Source organism: Anas acuta, chromosome 5 (genome assembly GCF_963932015.1).
Source record: "Anas acuta chromosome 5, bAnaAcu1.1, whole genome shotgun sequence".
In the NCBI taxonomy this organism is placed as follows: Eukaryota; Metazoa; Chordata; class Aves; order Anseriformes; family Anatidae; genus Anas; species Anas acuta.
Genome location: NC_088983.1, coordinates 25,148,311 through 25,163,173, shown reverse-complemented (window position 1 = coordinate 25,163,173; position 14,863 = coordinate 25,148,311). Strand labels below are relative to the sequence as shown.

The 14,863-nt window shown below is 35.4% G+C and overlaps 1 protein-coding gene and 1 long non-coding RNA gene across 2 annotated transcripts in view; one reads left to right on the top strand and one right to left on the bottom strand.

Annotated features, from left to right (window-relative positions):
• The first annotated feature begins 855 nt into the window (after positions 1-855).
• TTC6 (tetratricopeptide repeat domain 6) overlaps positions 856-14,863 on the top strand; it is a 60,910-nt gene continuing 46,902 nt past the window's right edge. Inside the window, exons 1-5 of the mRNA XM_068683283.1 lie at positions 856-1,027; positions 1,332-2,480; positions 7,773-7,856; positions 8,663-8,746; positions 11,997-12,136. Coding sequence (XP_068539384.1) covers positions 1,674-2,480; positions 7,773-7,856; positions 8,663-8,746; positions 11,997-12,136 — 1,115 coding nt within the window. The 5' untranslated portion in view covers positions 856-1,027; positions 1,332-1,673. The remainder of the gene's footprint in view (positions 1,028-1,331; positions 2,481-7,772; positions 7,857-8,662; positions 8,747-11,996; positions 12,137-14,863) is intronic.
• Positions 10,108-13,128, bottom strand: LOC137857138 (uncharacterized). The gene is made up of 3 exons (XR_011096985.1): positions 12,686-13,128; positions 11,954-12,014; positions 10,108-11,314 (listed from the first exon to the last, which is right to left on the bottom strand). It is a non-coding gene; the product is annotated as an uncharacterized lncRNA (long non-coding RNA).

Below are 14,863 nucleotides of genomic sequence, written 5' to 3'. Positions count from 1 at the left end.
ATAAAAGGCATAAATGGATTGTTAGCTTAATTTGAGAAGTGTTGCAGCCCAGGGATTCCTGGAAAGCAGTCAGTATTTTGTGTTTAGACTAGATGATCTTTAAAGGTGCTTTCCAACCCAAATCATTCTATGATTCTATGAATCTCATTTTTCCCCTTTCCTGCTATGAGCTGCTTCCCTTGTTCTGCACAACCAACCCCCTGTGCAACTGAGTTGATGCAACCTTGTAGGTTTGTGCTGTATTTCTTGTGATAGCCCTCCTGGCAGACCCACATTGACTTTTCACATTTTCTTTTAATTTTTGTGTTCAGATTTTATTATATTTCCCCCCACCCCCCGCAGTTTAAAGACCTTTGGTGCGTGTCGCCACCCCCCCAACTCCTCTCAGTGAACTCGTTTCAGCCCTCGCGCTCATCTTAGCTCTGTGAAGCCGGTCAGTTTGTGGAGCCTGTCCTGTTGCAGACAATCCCTGGTGTTTTAAATAAAAGGCCAGAGACAGAAAGTGTATTGGTGACAATAAACCAGACAAACGCAGCTGGCTTTGGCTTTTGTTTCCAAGCCGAGCCTTTGACGATTAATTAGGAAAATCATCCGGACACTTAGGGAGAACGCGTGTGTGACTGTGCTCAAGAGGACAGCCCTGCTGGACACACCGAGCACCAGCAGCGCCGCCCTTACCGCGGGCAGACCCGCGGAGGGCAGCTCCCAGAGCCGCGCCCCACGCTAACACCGCACGGCCGGTGCTGCGGGGCCGAGCTCGGGGCCCTCCGGCCGGCAGAGGGGGCGCTCGGCCCCTCGCCCCCCCGCCTGGAGCCCGGTTGCGCGGTTACGGAGCGCGTCCGTGCCCCGCCCGCCCGCCCGCTCAAGAGGGAGCGGCGGCGGCAGCGGCGGCTTCGTGGCCGGGGAGCCGTGAGGGGAGCGGCGCGGGGGCAGCCGCCTGGGTGTGGGCGTGGGGTCTGTCAGGCCGGTGTGTCCTGCTGGGAGGTCCTTTTGTGAGGGGGGAGAGAGGCCCTCTGTCTGCCCCAGGGTGAGAAGCCGGGCTTGTGGGGGTCTGAGGTCACTTGTTTTTGCAGGGAGAAGGCTGCTGTAGCCCCTTCGGGTGGGCACCGAGACGCAGTCTGTCTCAGTTCTTCAGCTGGCAGCTTCTGGGTGGCTTCCAGTGTGTGATCCCAAAGGTTGAAACAATTTGGCTTTTTCCTTAGAATGGTAGAAACTTTTGCTGCTATCCAATTATATGCCTTCAGTCTTATTGAAAATTTAGTGAAGTTGTCTTTGAAAGCTTGGGTTCTGTGTTGTAAAGTATAAAAGCTCGTTTCTCTTTGAATTTACAGGCTGCATGCAGCAGGAGAGAATTGCTAGAAAACACAAGCACTTTGGGCCGTTATCTGGAGGAGCTGAGTATGATTAAGGAACATGAGACTATGTGCAGGGAATCTCAGCAGGACAGTCTGAAGATCAAACGAGCGATAGTTACAGTTCCTAGAAGCATGAGCATTTAGCTCTTATTGGAAGATTTAGCACATCAGATCAATCGCGTTGTTTAAGAACATTATCCTCTCCAGAGGTCAGAGTCCACAGAAGCCTGTCATGCATATAAATAAAAATATTACTAATTAATTCATTGGCTGTTCTGAAGTTCACAGAATGTAAGGATATCTTTTGAAGTAAGAGAAATGAAAAAACAAACTCCTCATCTCAGGGTAATGACTCACAGAAATACATCTGTGGAAGAAGGCAGTGATGACGTAAATCCAAGTTCCTCTGAAAAAGTTAGCAAAGAAAATGCCACATGTAGTCATGAAAGTCGTGTTGTAAAACTGCCTGTAATAGCATCATTTGCAGGTACCACTAAAAAAGTCGTCATGGTTAAGCACCCAGCACCACTTCAGAGTCCAAGTTACTGCAGGTCTAATCTTCACACTAGTAATTCCCCTGTGTCATTAGGAAAGACAAAAGCTGTTAGTAAAGTAAAGGATAGAGTGCATATACTAAAGATGAATCCCCAAAATATAGAAAGGGATAGAACTGAAGAAATAGGCACTGTGTTTAAAGATAGTGGTAAGTTTAGCTCTACGGATTTGGATACAAATAAAAACATTTCCAGGAAGGAAAAAACAACCAGGGAAAGCTGTAAGAAGGGGAGCAAAGCGATTTCAAAAGCAAAGCAGCAAGATTTAAATGTTGAATCAGGACGAGTGCTGAGAAAAGGAAGCAAGCAGCCAAGTGTGAGGTCTGCTCGAGAACAGTTGGAAGAGGCACGAGATGTGACTAGACCAGACACTTCAAAAATATACGAGAACTTCCAGCAGAGCAAACCTGAAGAGCCTACTTCCACACCAGCATTGCCTGTGAAAGTGGTTGCAAGGTCTGTTGATGAAATAACTGCTTCCCTGCAGTCTACTTCTCCATCTCCCTCAGACCAGACGATCAAAGAACTCCTGGAGAGTGTTCTTGGCCAGAAATACAACTTAAAAATGGAAGTAGGTGAACCAGAACAAGAGCAATATTTTTGTCTTGGATAAATATTACTTTTATAAGAGTTGTATATTTTTTTTCCAGCTCCTACAATGTGTTATAACACAGAAGCCAGACAAAACAAATGGATAAAAACACTAATGTATCATATTCTTCACTGTTTCTTCTGACTGTTGTTTTCATGTGCCTTAAATGAAAATGAGCCAATATAAAAATCTATTAAAACCTAAGCTCTTTTTGGGGTGATAATTGTGTTATACTGCTTATAGTTTAATATAACTTTTTCTTTACTTTCTTTTCCCTTTTTTTTAAGATGGCATATTCCAGTCTAAGTGATGAAGGAGTGTGTTAAATGTATCCAGAATGTTGTTGGAAGTGTTACTCATTTCAGTTATTGTTTGGTTGTGAAGTCTTAAGAAGGCAAATTCTGCATTATCACAGTTATGTAGATTGTATAGGCTGTTTGTAGTTAGAGTGCCTTCAATTATGGCAAGAGATATCAGTAATACATCAGGTAACATCATGTAGATGGTACAGAACACTTTCTTGATTTTCACCAGAGGGTTGTTTCATTTGTTGACTAGACTAGTAACTTACTTGCAGGTGGATTTTTCACTTCTCTGAGCAAGAGTGATGGTTTTATTCTAGTTCCACAAAAGCTGAAGCTCATGTCCCCAAAATTGCTATCACATCTGATATTCATGCTTGCATTTGTTAGGGGTGCCCTAAGATGAGTAGACCCATGGCAGATGAACTACTCCTTTTAAGAAGTAACTGCCTCTTCAGGGAAGTATGGAAGGCTGATGCATGTGTTTTAGGAAATGATAGCAAACATTGTTTCCTGCAACTACCAAAATACTACCTCTATTACCAAAAAGTATCTCATATAGAATGTTAGACAAGTGTAGTACCTTACATTCCTTTAATGTTAGATTCAAAAGTTAGGACAAAAAATAATTCCAAACTGAGTTAATATAAATAAGTCCATGAGCAGCAATGGCCTGAAACTGCATTTTCAGTAGATTTACGTCCTCAGATTTAATTTACTACTGTTCTGAGAGCTGTCTGTGTGGGTGAAGCACTCGTGTCTTTCCCACTCTCCTACGCCCTACCCGTGCTGTATATGTTTTATGCTATACAATTGGGATTGAAATCAGAGTTGCCTTTCCTTAGGGTGGCAGCATTGATACGGTCCCTCTTCATTGCTTTACTCTTATTTTAGGAATGTGATAATTTGGGACTGTTCTCTTTTTGTTAAGCCTGGTTGAAATTTGCCAGTTGGTTACAAAAATACCTCAGGGGAGATGGGAAAGGAAAAGGACTAAAGAAGATCTCAGACCTGTAAAACCATTTCTTGTTCAACTTACCAAAAATAATTAGTAGTATTTAGTAACGTGTGCTGCATCTTACTCTTTTATTAACATGTGTTATGTGTTCTAGATAAGATTTTCAAAGTCTGGCTTCTAGCAGGCCTTAATGGTCTTGATCAGAGGTGAACTGATTCTCTATTGTTTGTAGTGGGAGCTACTGGGCTATGAATTTGGAAATGGCCTCTGGAGTACTGTGATGTCTAAAACATATCAATCAAGTTCAAAGTAAAATGAAAATCTAGATTTGGTGGTGACTTTCTGGTCTGGTTGTTTAATGTTTTTGTAGATATGGACATATGGAAATTAGTGAGGATGAATGACACTCTTACTGATCACACCTTTTTAATCAAAGGCATTTGCAGCAGGTGTCTTTTGAACTTAAGTGACCTTATCAATAGGATGAAGACTCTAGCAATTCTTTATTATTATTATGTGTGGTTTGTTTGCTTTAGACTGAGCTTCAAGACTTGTCTTTTCTAATGAAATAAGAAATGTATTATTTTAAATGAAATAGAAATACCTAGGAAAAGAACAGAACTACTAAAATGAAAACAAGCTCTCAGAATTAAATGTGATTTTCATTCCTTAAAAAAAAAATATTCTGTTCACTTTATCTTATTCTTGCCTTTGAATTAGTGACTGGTTATCACTGATAATTTATGCTATTGCTGTGGGGACTGAACACTGATTTTCTCACAGCATTAAAAAGAGTATTACCTGGGGAATGGGATGCCAGCTCGGTGGGACATTAGTACTTAGCCCAATTTGCACTGGCAGAAATCAGAATAATGATTCCTGCTTATTATATCAGAATATAATTTCTAATGTCTGGAATAATTTTGTTGCCTCAGGGCCTGTTGCTACCCCTGAAGTACCATAAGTTATCAAGCTATATGTTGGATTTAGTATCCACAGGAGGATGTTTATATTCATTCCAGAAATGCATTTTCTTAGTGTTCAGCTTTCTTGGTGATGAGCCTGCAGCTCATCATCTTTAGTTGGTTTATTTTCAGCAGATCCATTCTTGGTACCTCAGATGAGCTTGTGAGAAAAATGTGCATTCTAGCAAAAAAGAATCAATTTAGAATGTGTCTATTAAACAGGGACTATACAGTGTACCATACCATCAGCAAGCCAATGTAAAATATACATCCTTTTTAAAAAACATCTCTCACTCTTCAGGTACTCCCAATTGTGAGTGAAACCTTGAGGAGGTGTTCTCAGTAATGGTTTAATACTCTTTCAAAAGTAGTTGCGTGGAGTCTAATTATTTTTAATGTTCAGCTAGAGAATGCTTGTTTGTGTTTTTCTCATAACTACAAGAAAATATAAACAAGTATTTGCTCATCACTTTACAATATCTTATTTAGTATTTGCTGTATATGTTCCTTACATTTCAGTTGATGTTAAAATTATACAATAGATCATGTATTACTTTCTGATAAAACAATATTTTTAGGAGGTTTACTGAAAATATATTTTTTTCCTTTTAAGTGCTATAAGGTATATTCTAATTTTCACAGAAATGAACAAGACATTTCAATTTGTTACACTTAGATCTCTTTAAAAGTAGCTGAATCAAGACCATGATGCTTTTTATTATGAATTTGATACTATATCATTGATTGTGTAACCACATATTATTGGTTATGCTCTATAAGTTTAATCACAGTAGAGGAGACATTATGGCGCTTCCTGCTGTTGTCTGAAGGGAGTCAGTCTTCAGGAGTGGATATTACCAGTCCTGGATACATTATTTTTATTATTATTTTTCTGGAATAACTAACTTGTATTACTTCTATTATTATTATTATTATTATTATTATTATTATTATTATTATTATTATTATTATTATTATTATTATTTACTGTTTTCGTGATGTTACAAGAAGCAGCCTGGTGAGACATATATGGTATACAAGTGTGGACTTATGAAATCTAATCTGTTTATCTTTTCAAAAGTATTAATACAAGTAACTAATTAAAAATAATCCAGTTGTACAATTATTACCACGTCTTGTAAAAATGCTGCAGGTTTCATGGGGCAAGGACTGTCTTTTTTACCCTGAAGTCTAAAAAATAAATAAATGGGAGAGTAGTCCTTATTTAGGCCAGTGAGATGCTGCTGAAAGAGAACAAACTGATTTTAATCAGTTTAATCGGGATGTAAATTATTAGAAAAAAAAATGCTGAAAAAAAATCTGAATTTTATGTATGTCAAGACTCTCAATGCTTCCTTTCAGCAACAAAGGACCAAAGACATATCAAAATGACTGAAAATGTTAAAATAGTTTCTCATGAATTATGAAGGTGCTCAGGTACCTAAATAATTTCCTACAAGGGAAGCAGGAAGGCTATGGCTAGTAAAACTGTTTTTTAAAAGGCACAATAGAATTTTCCATCACAGGGTAAAATATCAGAGCAGGAAGAATCAGCAGAATGTTTGAGAATGGATCCACAAGAATTAAGGGTTGCCACAAGTCTCAACACTTTTATTTCCCAAAGTTAGATCAAATCCCTTTGGCCTAGTTTTTGTTAATACAAACAGACAGCCCATAGTACATATATACACAGTACACATCATTTTATTAAAATAACACAACAGCATTGTGCCTGCAATTCTCCCATGGGGAGTGAACAAAAGAGAAAACACCACACCCAACAAAGGAAAGCAGTCACATAACATGTGCAGATGTCGAACATGGCATGAAGTTATTGTTTGTTCACATAATTCTGTTGATTTTGACAGAACAGAGAAATTAATACATAACATTGTAATTTATGTATTCTGTCAGAGTTTTGAAACAAGTTCATCAAGTCATTAGTCCATAGTAATCACTACATTTGAAAGGGTGCACATGTTGTAAAGAGGAAGATTATTTAGTATGGCTTGGGAAGATAGTGCTGAATCTGTTTATTTTATTCTGAGGTGTTACTGCATTCCCAATGGTGATGAAAAGAATATGTACTATGATTGTTTTTTTCTTAATCTGTCATTTCTGTCAAAGGTAGATTAATTGGTAAGGGTTTGGTTAAAAACAAACCATCAATGTGAGAGTATGCTTATTACCCAGTTTGTTAAAATGCAATTTAATTTGATGTGAAAAACACCCTAAGCATTAAAAAAAATAATAAATAGACTCTTAGATTGCTAGGTGAACAATGTAATAAAAATCTACTGTGTGGAAGATTCTTACATTAAAAGAGCAAATGAACACTTCCAACACCAGCAAAAGTTTTTCTCATGAAGTGACAGGCTGTTTCCAACACATACTCAGCTGACAGTTTTGATGGAGCTGTGCATTGACTTGTCGCTCTGAAATATTTTTCTCCAGTGTATTTCAAATTTCTGTGGTAATTTTAAAGAACTGTATTCTAAAATGAAATAAACTTTATTTTTGATACTTCTGCCTGTTACTGTTATCTTTAAAATGTGGTTCATCAAACCAGTATATGTCATGGAGTATAAAGTATGTGTGTGCTGAGTACGTACATGTATACTACTCAGGTGCTTAGAAAACACACTCTCCTTAAACTACTACCTCTTTAGAGGTGCTGGATTTTATTTCTGTCATTAGGTGTTTTATTTTCCTAATTTTAATTTTATTTATTTATTTTTTTTATTTTTTCTCCTGTGGAGAAAATGATTAACTGAAAATTGCACTCAGCTTTTAAAGTTTACTACGACAGGCAATTTCATGGAGAAGTTACTTATAGTAAAGAGTTAAGCATGGGTGCAAATGTTTGCAGAAGATGAGCCTGAGATTGTCTCTGTATGTACTTTCAAAGTAATGTTCTGTATGTTGCTTTCAAAGTAATATATGTAGTAAAGACCCAGCCTTTAATTCATGCATATATATTATTTTGATGTTTTGTTCTGTAAGGTAGTATGCATAACAACATATATATATTTTTTCTCTTATGCAGCAGGTACTGGTTGAACATAAGGAAATAAAAACTGAATCTCAAGATAGCAAAGAAGTCCTGCCAAGTTTTCACCAAGCAAGCCTGGTAACATTCTATATTATCTAGGAATGTTAAAATATAATAAGTTAATTGTGCTTCTATTTACTTGCAGAGTTGTTGAGATAGGTAGTTCATATTTTAAACTGATAAAACAGGAAAGGAAATGCAATAGTGCTTGAAACCATTTTGGTACTTCATAAATGACAAATATATATCTATTTTTCTGTCTTTCCCTTTTGTGTCTCTTGTTCATTCATTTTCTTCCACGGTTCGATTCTTCAGCTACTGGATATACAGAATTTCACTAATATTAAATAGAATGAGGACTAGGGCAATGGGCTTACAAGACATTCATCTATATTTATATATATTAATGCCCATCATTCTATGCCTTGCATTCAAATTGTTTTAAAATTTTAAATATTTAAACTTAAGTATGTTTGGGGGATTTGCTTAACGTTTAGAGGTGTTAATGACTTATTTGCTTTAAAGGACTGTAGATCTGTTGATGTCCATTTCTACTGTATGTTTCTTCTTACATTTTGGTAGTGTAATTTGTAGAAGAAACAGACTAAGATAAGAAATCTGTACAAATATTATTATTTAGTGTTAATCATTGTAAGTTGACTGTTACTGTATTTATTTTTGAAAATCCTTTTAGTGATTGAGGAAATATTTGGTTTAAGATAAATTTGATACAGTGTTCTAGGTCATTCATAAAATACATGGTCAATGAAAATAATTGCCCATAAGAAATATTGTGCTGAATTATTTGTAAGGAAACACAAAAGTGTTTTTGAAAAAATATTGTATGCTCACCTCTTAAATGGATTTTCTCTTTCGCTCAAAAGACACCAGTTGTTCAAAAAGAACCTCAAGCAGTTCAATCTCAGCCTACAGAAGAGAGATTAACAAGTAATAATCAGGTGAAACAGGTAAGCAGGTTTAGTACCCTTGTGAGATAGTATTAGTGTTTTTATGCTTTAGAGCATACAGGGATTTGCAAGATGTTTTTGTAGCACCTGCCTTTTAAAAGAAGACTCTTCTATAAAACAGGTCTCCATACTGGTCTTGCAGCTTAAGGTTAGAGGGAAAAAAAATAAATTAAGGTTCATTCGGTCAGATGTTGGGTTAGGCTTCTCATTATGAGATTGGGAAGAAGATTACAGGTGAAACAACATATAAATAGAATTCTCATCTACATTTAACAACTGTGTGCCTTCCTGGAAAATGGCATAATGCTCAATATCCTTTTAGTTTTGCAATATTTCATGCATGACAAAAGCTGCCATTAGGATATTGACCCTATAAAGCTTTTTAGTAGAGAACTCATTAAGTTTATAAAGACAGTATCGTAGAGAACAAATAAGATTCTAAAACAAAACAAAAAAAAAGTTTTTTTCCCATACATTGTCAGTTTCCAGCATTCTGATATTTTGAGGATACAACTAGACCAGTCGAATGAAGCTTTAACATGGCTCTTTCTGCAGCTTCAATATTAATGATTACTTTTCTCTAAAATTATTACACATGCTAAATGTATTACATGAAGAGCAACCAAGACTGGGGTATGTTTCCTCTAGGCAGTTTTATGTGCAGAAATACCAGATAGCCATGGCTTAAACTTAAATAAATGAGATGAGCACAAATTTGGATAAGATACCTGGAAAGACAAATGCAGTTATTGAAATAAGGGGATAAAAGAACAAAATGGAAAGAGGACAAGAGCAACAGAAGTGGAATGCTTGTTGATAGTAATATTATTGGACAGTAGGTTGTTTCAAGGTCTAGTCATAGTAAGACAGATGTAGTCAAAATGAGAAACCTAAGAATATCTAAGACCCTTATGTCAGCTGCTTCTTCGTCTCTTCTCATCAACTGTAGTTTGGCCCTGATGGCCTCTTGTCAAGCTGCATGGAGAAATGCATAGAAGAGAGGTAGACGTGTCTCTAAGATTTCAGAGCATTACTGACCAGATTTCCTAATCAGTTTTGGGATAGCTAAGAACACAAGATGCACACAGCTTTCCCTGCACACAGCTAAGGTGTCCACCGCAGTCTCAGCTCTAAGTTTTTCCTGTATGGTCTGTTTCATGGAAAATACAAGATTGCAGAACTTTGGCTCGTGATTTTAAAATACTAGCTACTGTAATTTTAATTTTTATAGTTTCCATTAGCCATGTTGGTGTCTTACATATTGAAAAATTTTGTTGAGTATCTTCTGTTACCTCTTCTGTTACTTCTGATATCATTTACATGTTCCTTCTCCCCCTCCCCCCCCCAAATTATTTGAGTATCAACATTCCAGAACATTTAACGGCAATGCATTCAATAAGGTTACTTTTTTTTTTTTATTGGTCAAGAGGTCATGATATTCATTTACTTGACATTCACCTAGAACATAGAAATAGAACAAATAGAACGGAGTCTTATACTTGGCTCATTTTAATGATCTAGGTAGATTAGTACTTCCAAATGTTTCTATATTCCTTATTTTTGTTAGCCTATTTTCTTTATGTGAAATTTGGATCAGTTTCCAGTTTCTCTGGTAAACATTAAATATCTGATTTTGTTCCTTCAAATTGTTTCATATATATGCTAATATAAACAGTGGTGTTGGTTTCAAATATAAAACAATAGATCAAACCATTCTAATTTTGGGCTCTTCAATCAATTGAAGATAATTATCTTTCACAGTTCTTCATTTGCTGATTTATATATTTGTTTATGAACTGCAAGCTTCCATATTTTTTCATGTAGTGATCTCTTCTAAGAACTTAAATATTGCTGAAGTTATCAGTAAACATAGACAGTGTGGCTATTTATGTTCTGGGATAAATAAAATATGTGAGTGGACAAAGAAGAATAAAATTCCATACTTTTTGTGATTCTATTAACCAGATACGTGATTGAAAAATCTTAGTTAGAAAGGCATTTGGTCTCTATAGTTGTATTCTTTGAGTAAGGGTGGCTACTTTAGTTATTACCATGGTATATCAAGAAGATATCAAGTTATTATGGGATATCATGAAGACCTGGGCAAAAAAAAAAAAAAGAGGACTTTTCATATTGACATTTTTTTCAAGACAAAGCACTTTACAAGTAATTTTCTGTGCTGCGTTGTTATGTTTCTGTCTTTTATTGTTATTATTATAGTGTTTCATTATTATTATTATTTTTATTGAACCTGCTTTACTATGTTATATATGTAAGGCTTTAAGTGGAATTCAGAAGAATACTTTTCATCGATGGCATTGATGTAAGTATGTTTTATGAAAACGTTTAACAGTTTGCAGGAAACAGAACTGTGGAATGGTTGAGATTGGGAGGGTCTTCCAGAGGTCATCACAGTATGGGAAAATGAGCACATTCTGAAGCTGGGTTTTATGAAACAGATGCAGATGTTTTGGGAGCAGTGATAAGATGTTCCTTTTCCTTGCCTTTTGCTCTTGTTCCTGAACTCCAGTGAGTCGCCGTCTGACAACGTTTGTATGTAGGGAAACTCTACAAAGGGAATCAGAGATCTGGATTAATTTCTGCCTTCTCCCTGCACTATTTTTTTTTTTCTATAACTAAGTTTTTTTTAACATGGATCAGTTATCTGAGCTGTTTCACAGTGTGAAAGAACAATTTTTGGCACAGCTAAGCAGGTGGTGCTTTAATAAATAGGAATGAGCAGCTGTGGGAGGAAACAGTAGGAATTCCTCATCTGCATATTGCTGCTGAAGTTTCTGAAAAAATGTAATCTTGAAGAAACTTTTCTAAAAGCATCATCTTTATCTGCTTTAATTTGCATAAAGATAGAACAAGTTTTAGATGAACTCATGTACTTCTAAATTTAGTAGTTCTGAATAGTGATATTATAATTTTGATGTTATTTTGATTATTCTCTCTTTAATAAACTTACTTTTCTCATCTTATAAACTATTCAGAAATGCAGTTTAGGTAGGGCACACTGAAAATTTCCTTAATAGCACGTTTCTGCATATATTAATAGCTGTGGGTGTTTTTGTGATCTGCTCAGTAATAGCAGTTCTAAACTACTCTAGTCTGACTGAATTTTGTTCTCTGATGGCCAAAGTTGCTTATGTGCCATCGCTCCTTGTTTGTCAGATTAGCTATGATAATATTCATGTAACTTACTGGTTTATAACACTATGTTTATCTTCTGTTGTGAATGTTGTAGGCTCCATCTGCAGATATGCTACAGGTGGAAGGAAAAGCAATATCAAAAATTAAACCAGTTGAAATTCAGAAAGAGCTACAAGAGGAACACAACTTGCAACAGTCTTTGTCTTTCCTGTCCACTCGTGCTTCAAATGTCAAGTAATTTTTTAGTCTTCCTTCATTACAATGAAAATAATATTAGAAATGTATTAAGTTATCAATGCATAGCATGATAGATAAGTATGGAGAAGAAATAATACACCTCCCCCCCCCCCCCAAATTTGGATCTGAACACTTGCAATTTTATGCAAGTTCTGATTTAACTATCAATTTTAGTTTGGTATCTCTAGTTTTAGTTTGCTGCTTATCTCCTCGAAATAGTACTGATTTACAGTTTTTAAAGTCTAGAAGGCATGTTCTTTGCTGCTGTATGCCGATGAAACTTCTTGACTGCAGCGGAGGCTGAAGTTGCTTATGTGGGGGTTGAATTTGTCCGTATAATTCCAAGCATAATCTAATCAAAATAATTAAAAACAAACAATGGAAAATACCACAAATTTAATATAAGCAATGCCAGCTGTAAGTCATCATCTTTAAATAGAGAAGATGTATTAAAAATTCATTAACTTGAATTTGTATTACAGTCGGAGCTTGTATGAAATTCAGGAGATTTTACAGAGCTGTAATTTAAGGACAACTGCTTATTACCTTGCTCTTGTCATAGGTGGCATCTGTCATTCTGTAGGAGTGCAGATTACAAAAGTAGTATAGCCCGTGTCCTAATTTAACTGATCCTGTCCATCCCATGCCAAGTGAGACTCTTCAGTTTTATGGTCTTCCCTACTAATAAGATCTTTATGGCTGGCTTTGTTTGGATGTACCATAAGTTGCTTCCTCACTTTTCTCTTTACTGAGGTTAAAAAAAAAAAAAAAAAAAAAAAAAAGCGGGGGGGGGGGGGGAGGGTCGGGGGGAGCAGCTTTAATTATTAGCTTTTGTTGTTCTTAGGGTCCTGAAAGGTCTATTGGATACAGAAGAGAGCCTTTTTATGGCAGGCCTGAAGTTTGTAAATGGATAATACTTTCAATTAAGTAGCTGAGAATAGTCATGGGAAAAGAATGCTTAAGTTTATGAAACAGTCAAATTGGCATTTAAGTGACCCTTTGCATGCCATTGCTTATCTGCATTGCTTAAAGATCATTTGGTTAGCAAGATTATATATTAAAACAAATAGTGACAACAGACAATGAGTGTTTTACCTTCAATAAATACTTACTGTCAGATTATCAATGGTGCAGAAACTGCATGATTTTCTAAAAAACCCGTATTTAGTGCATTAAGTAAAGGTAATGTAGGCCACACACATAGTATTGTTTCTTCATGTCCCCTTTTTCAACGAATGATAAATAGCCTGTTTTAGGAGACTGTGTGCTGTAAAAACATTCACCTTTACCTGCAGCATGCCCTAAATATTTTAGTTTACATTGATAAAACATTCAGTCATTTCATTCAATGAAACGATAAACTTCTATACAAGAACAGTAATGATACTGCAATTAAAGTAACATTCAAACTGTTTTAATTTATTTAAAATAAATTACAAGATCTTTGAGAAAAAGTTCCTAGGTGATTTTAAAACCATTGTGCCCACCTTTGTTTACAGAAAACTCCAACCATTTTAAGTTCAAAATTGTTTGCCTATTCTTATTTTTATTTGCATGGTTATTGCATTGCAGAGAAAGTGAACTGTGTTAGAACATCCTGAGGTAAAATACCACATGTATTTGTGGAGATCATGTACTCTTCAGTTAAAAAAGCAGTGAGATTTTTTTTCTAATTTGAAATTACTATGGTCTGTTTATTAAAACATTGATCTCGGCTTTCACACTGAAACAGTTGCTTATTTTCTTCTGTGTTGTAAAATGAATGAAATGACTTCTAAAATAACCTGTCCTTCTCATCAAACAGGGTTGTTGTAAGTGTGCCTTAAATGCTAATCAGTCTTGTGTGATGTGTTGTTTGAGTAGCTTTTCAAACTGAATATTTAATTTTTAGGTTTAACGACCAGATTTTATTTCATAAGCTTGATCCTGTTCTCATTCAGAAAAAAAATGCCACAAATCTGAGTAGAGGTATTAGTAGATTATAAAATCTGGTGCAAATGTCTTGTTGAACCCTGAAGTGAGTAGTCTCTTTTATGTATGTTATTTCTATATATCACATATAATTATCACATATTATGGCTTGACAAAAATATTTTAAGTACTTTTTAAAAAATTTATTTATTAGAATAAACAGACTTTCATTGGCATTCTTATTTGTGTTGCATTGTCAAGTGCCTGTAAATTTAAGGACTCAAATTGCTTTAACATAACAGAGATATATCTGGTATCACTACTTGATATGATGAATTCTTAATTGTGAGTCAAATTCGTGCTATATTGCATTGATTTTCTTTTTTTTCATTTTTTATTTTTTTGACTTTACATATGTGATTTTTGTTTTACTTTTTTGCTGTCACTATTTTTTAGGAAAAGTAAGTAATATATATTTTTTGGTAACTTGAATATGTATTGCATGATTAGATTTGTCTTGCGTTTTTATCTTTATTTAGTAGTTCTTAACAATTTCCACTTTTGTAATATCTCTTTATAATACAAGGTATAGTTCTCAGTAAAAGAAGCCAGTTGTGAGTGACATTGCCTTAGAATAACCTCAGAAAAAAAAAAAAAAAAAAAAAAACAGTTAAACCTGAAAACTATTCAGTATGATTTCAAAGTGGAATTATTTTCATTTAAGATTTTCTCTTAAAATATGAAAGTATTTATGAACTTTAATTGAAAGTAGCATTTATTTGTGGAGTCATTTCTGATCTTTTGCATATCAGA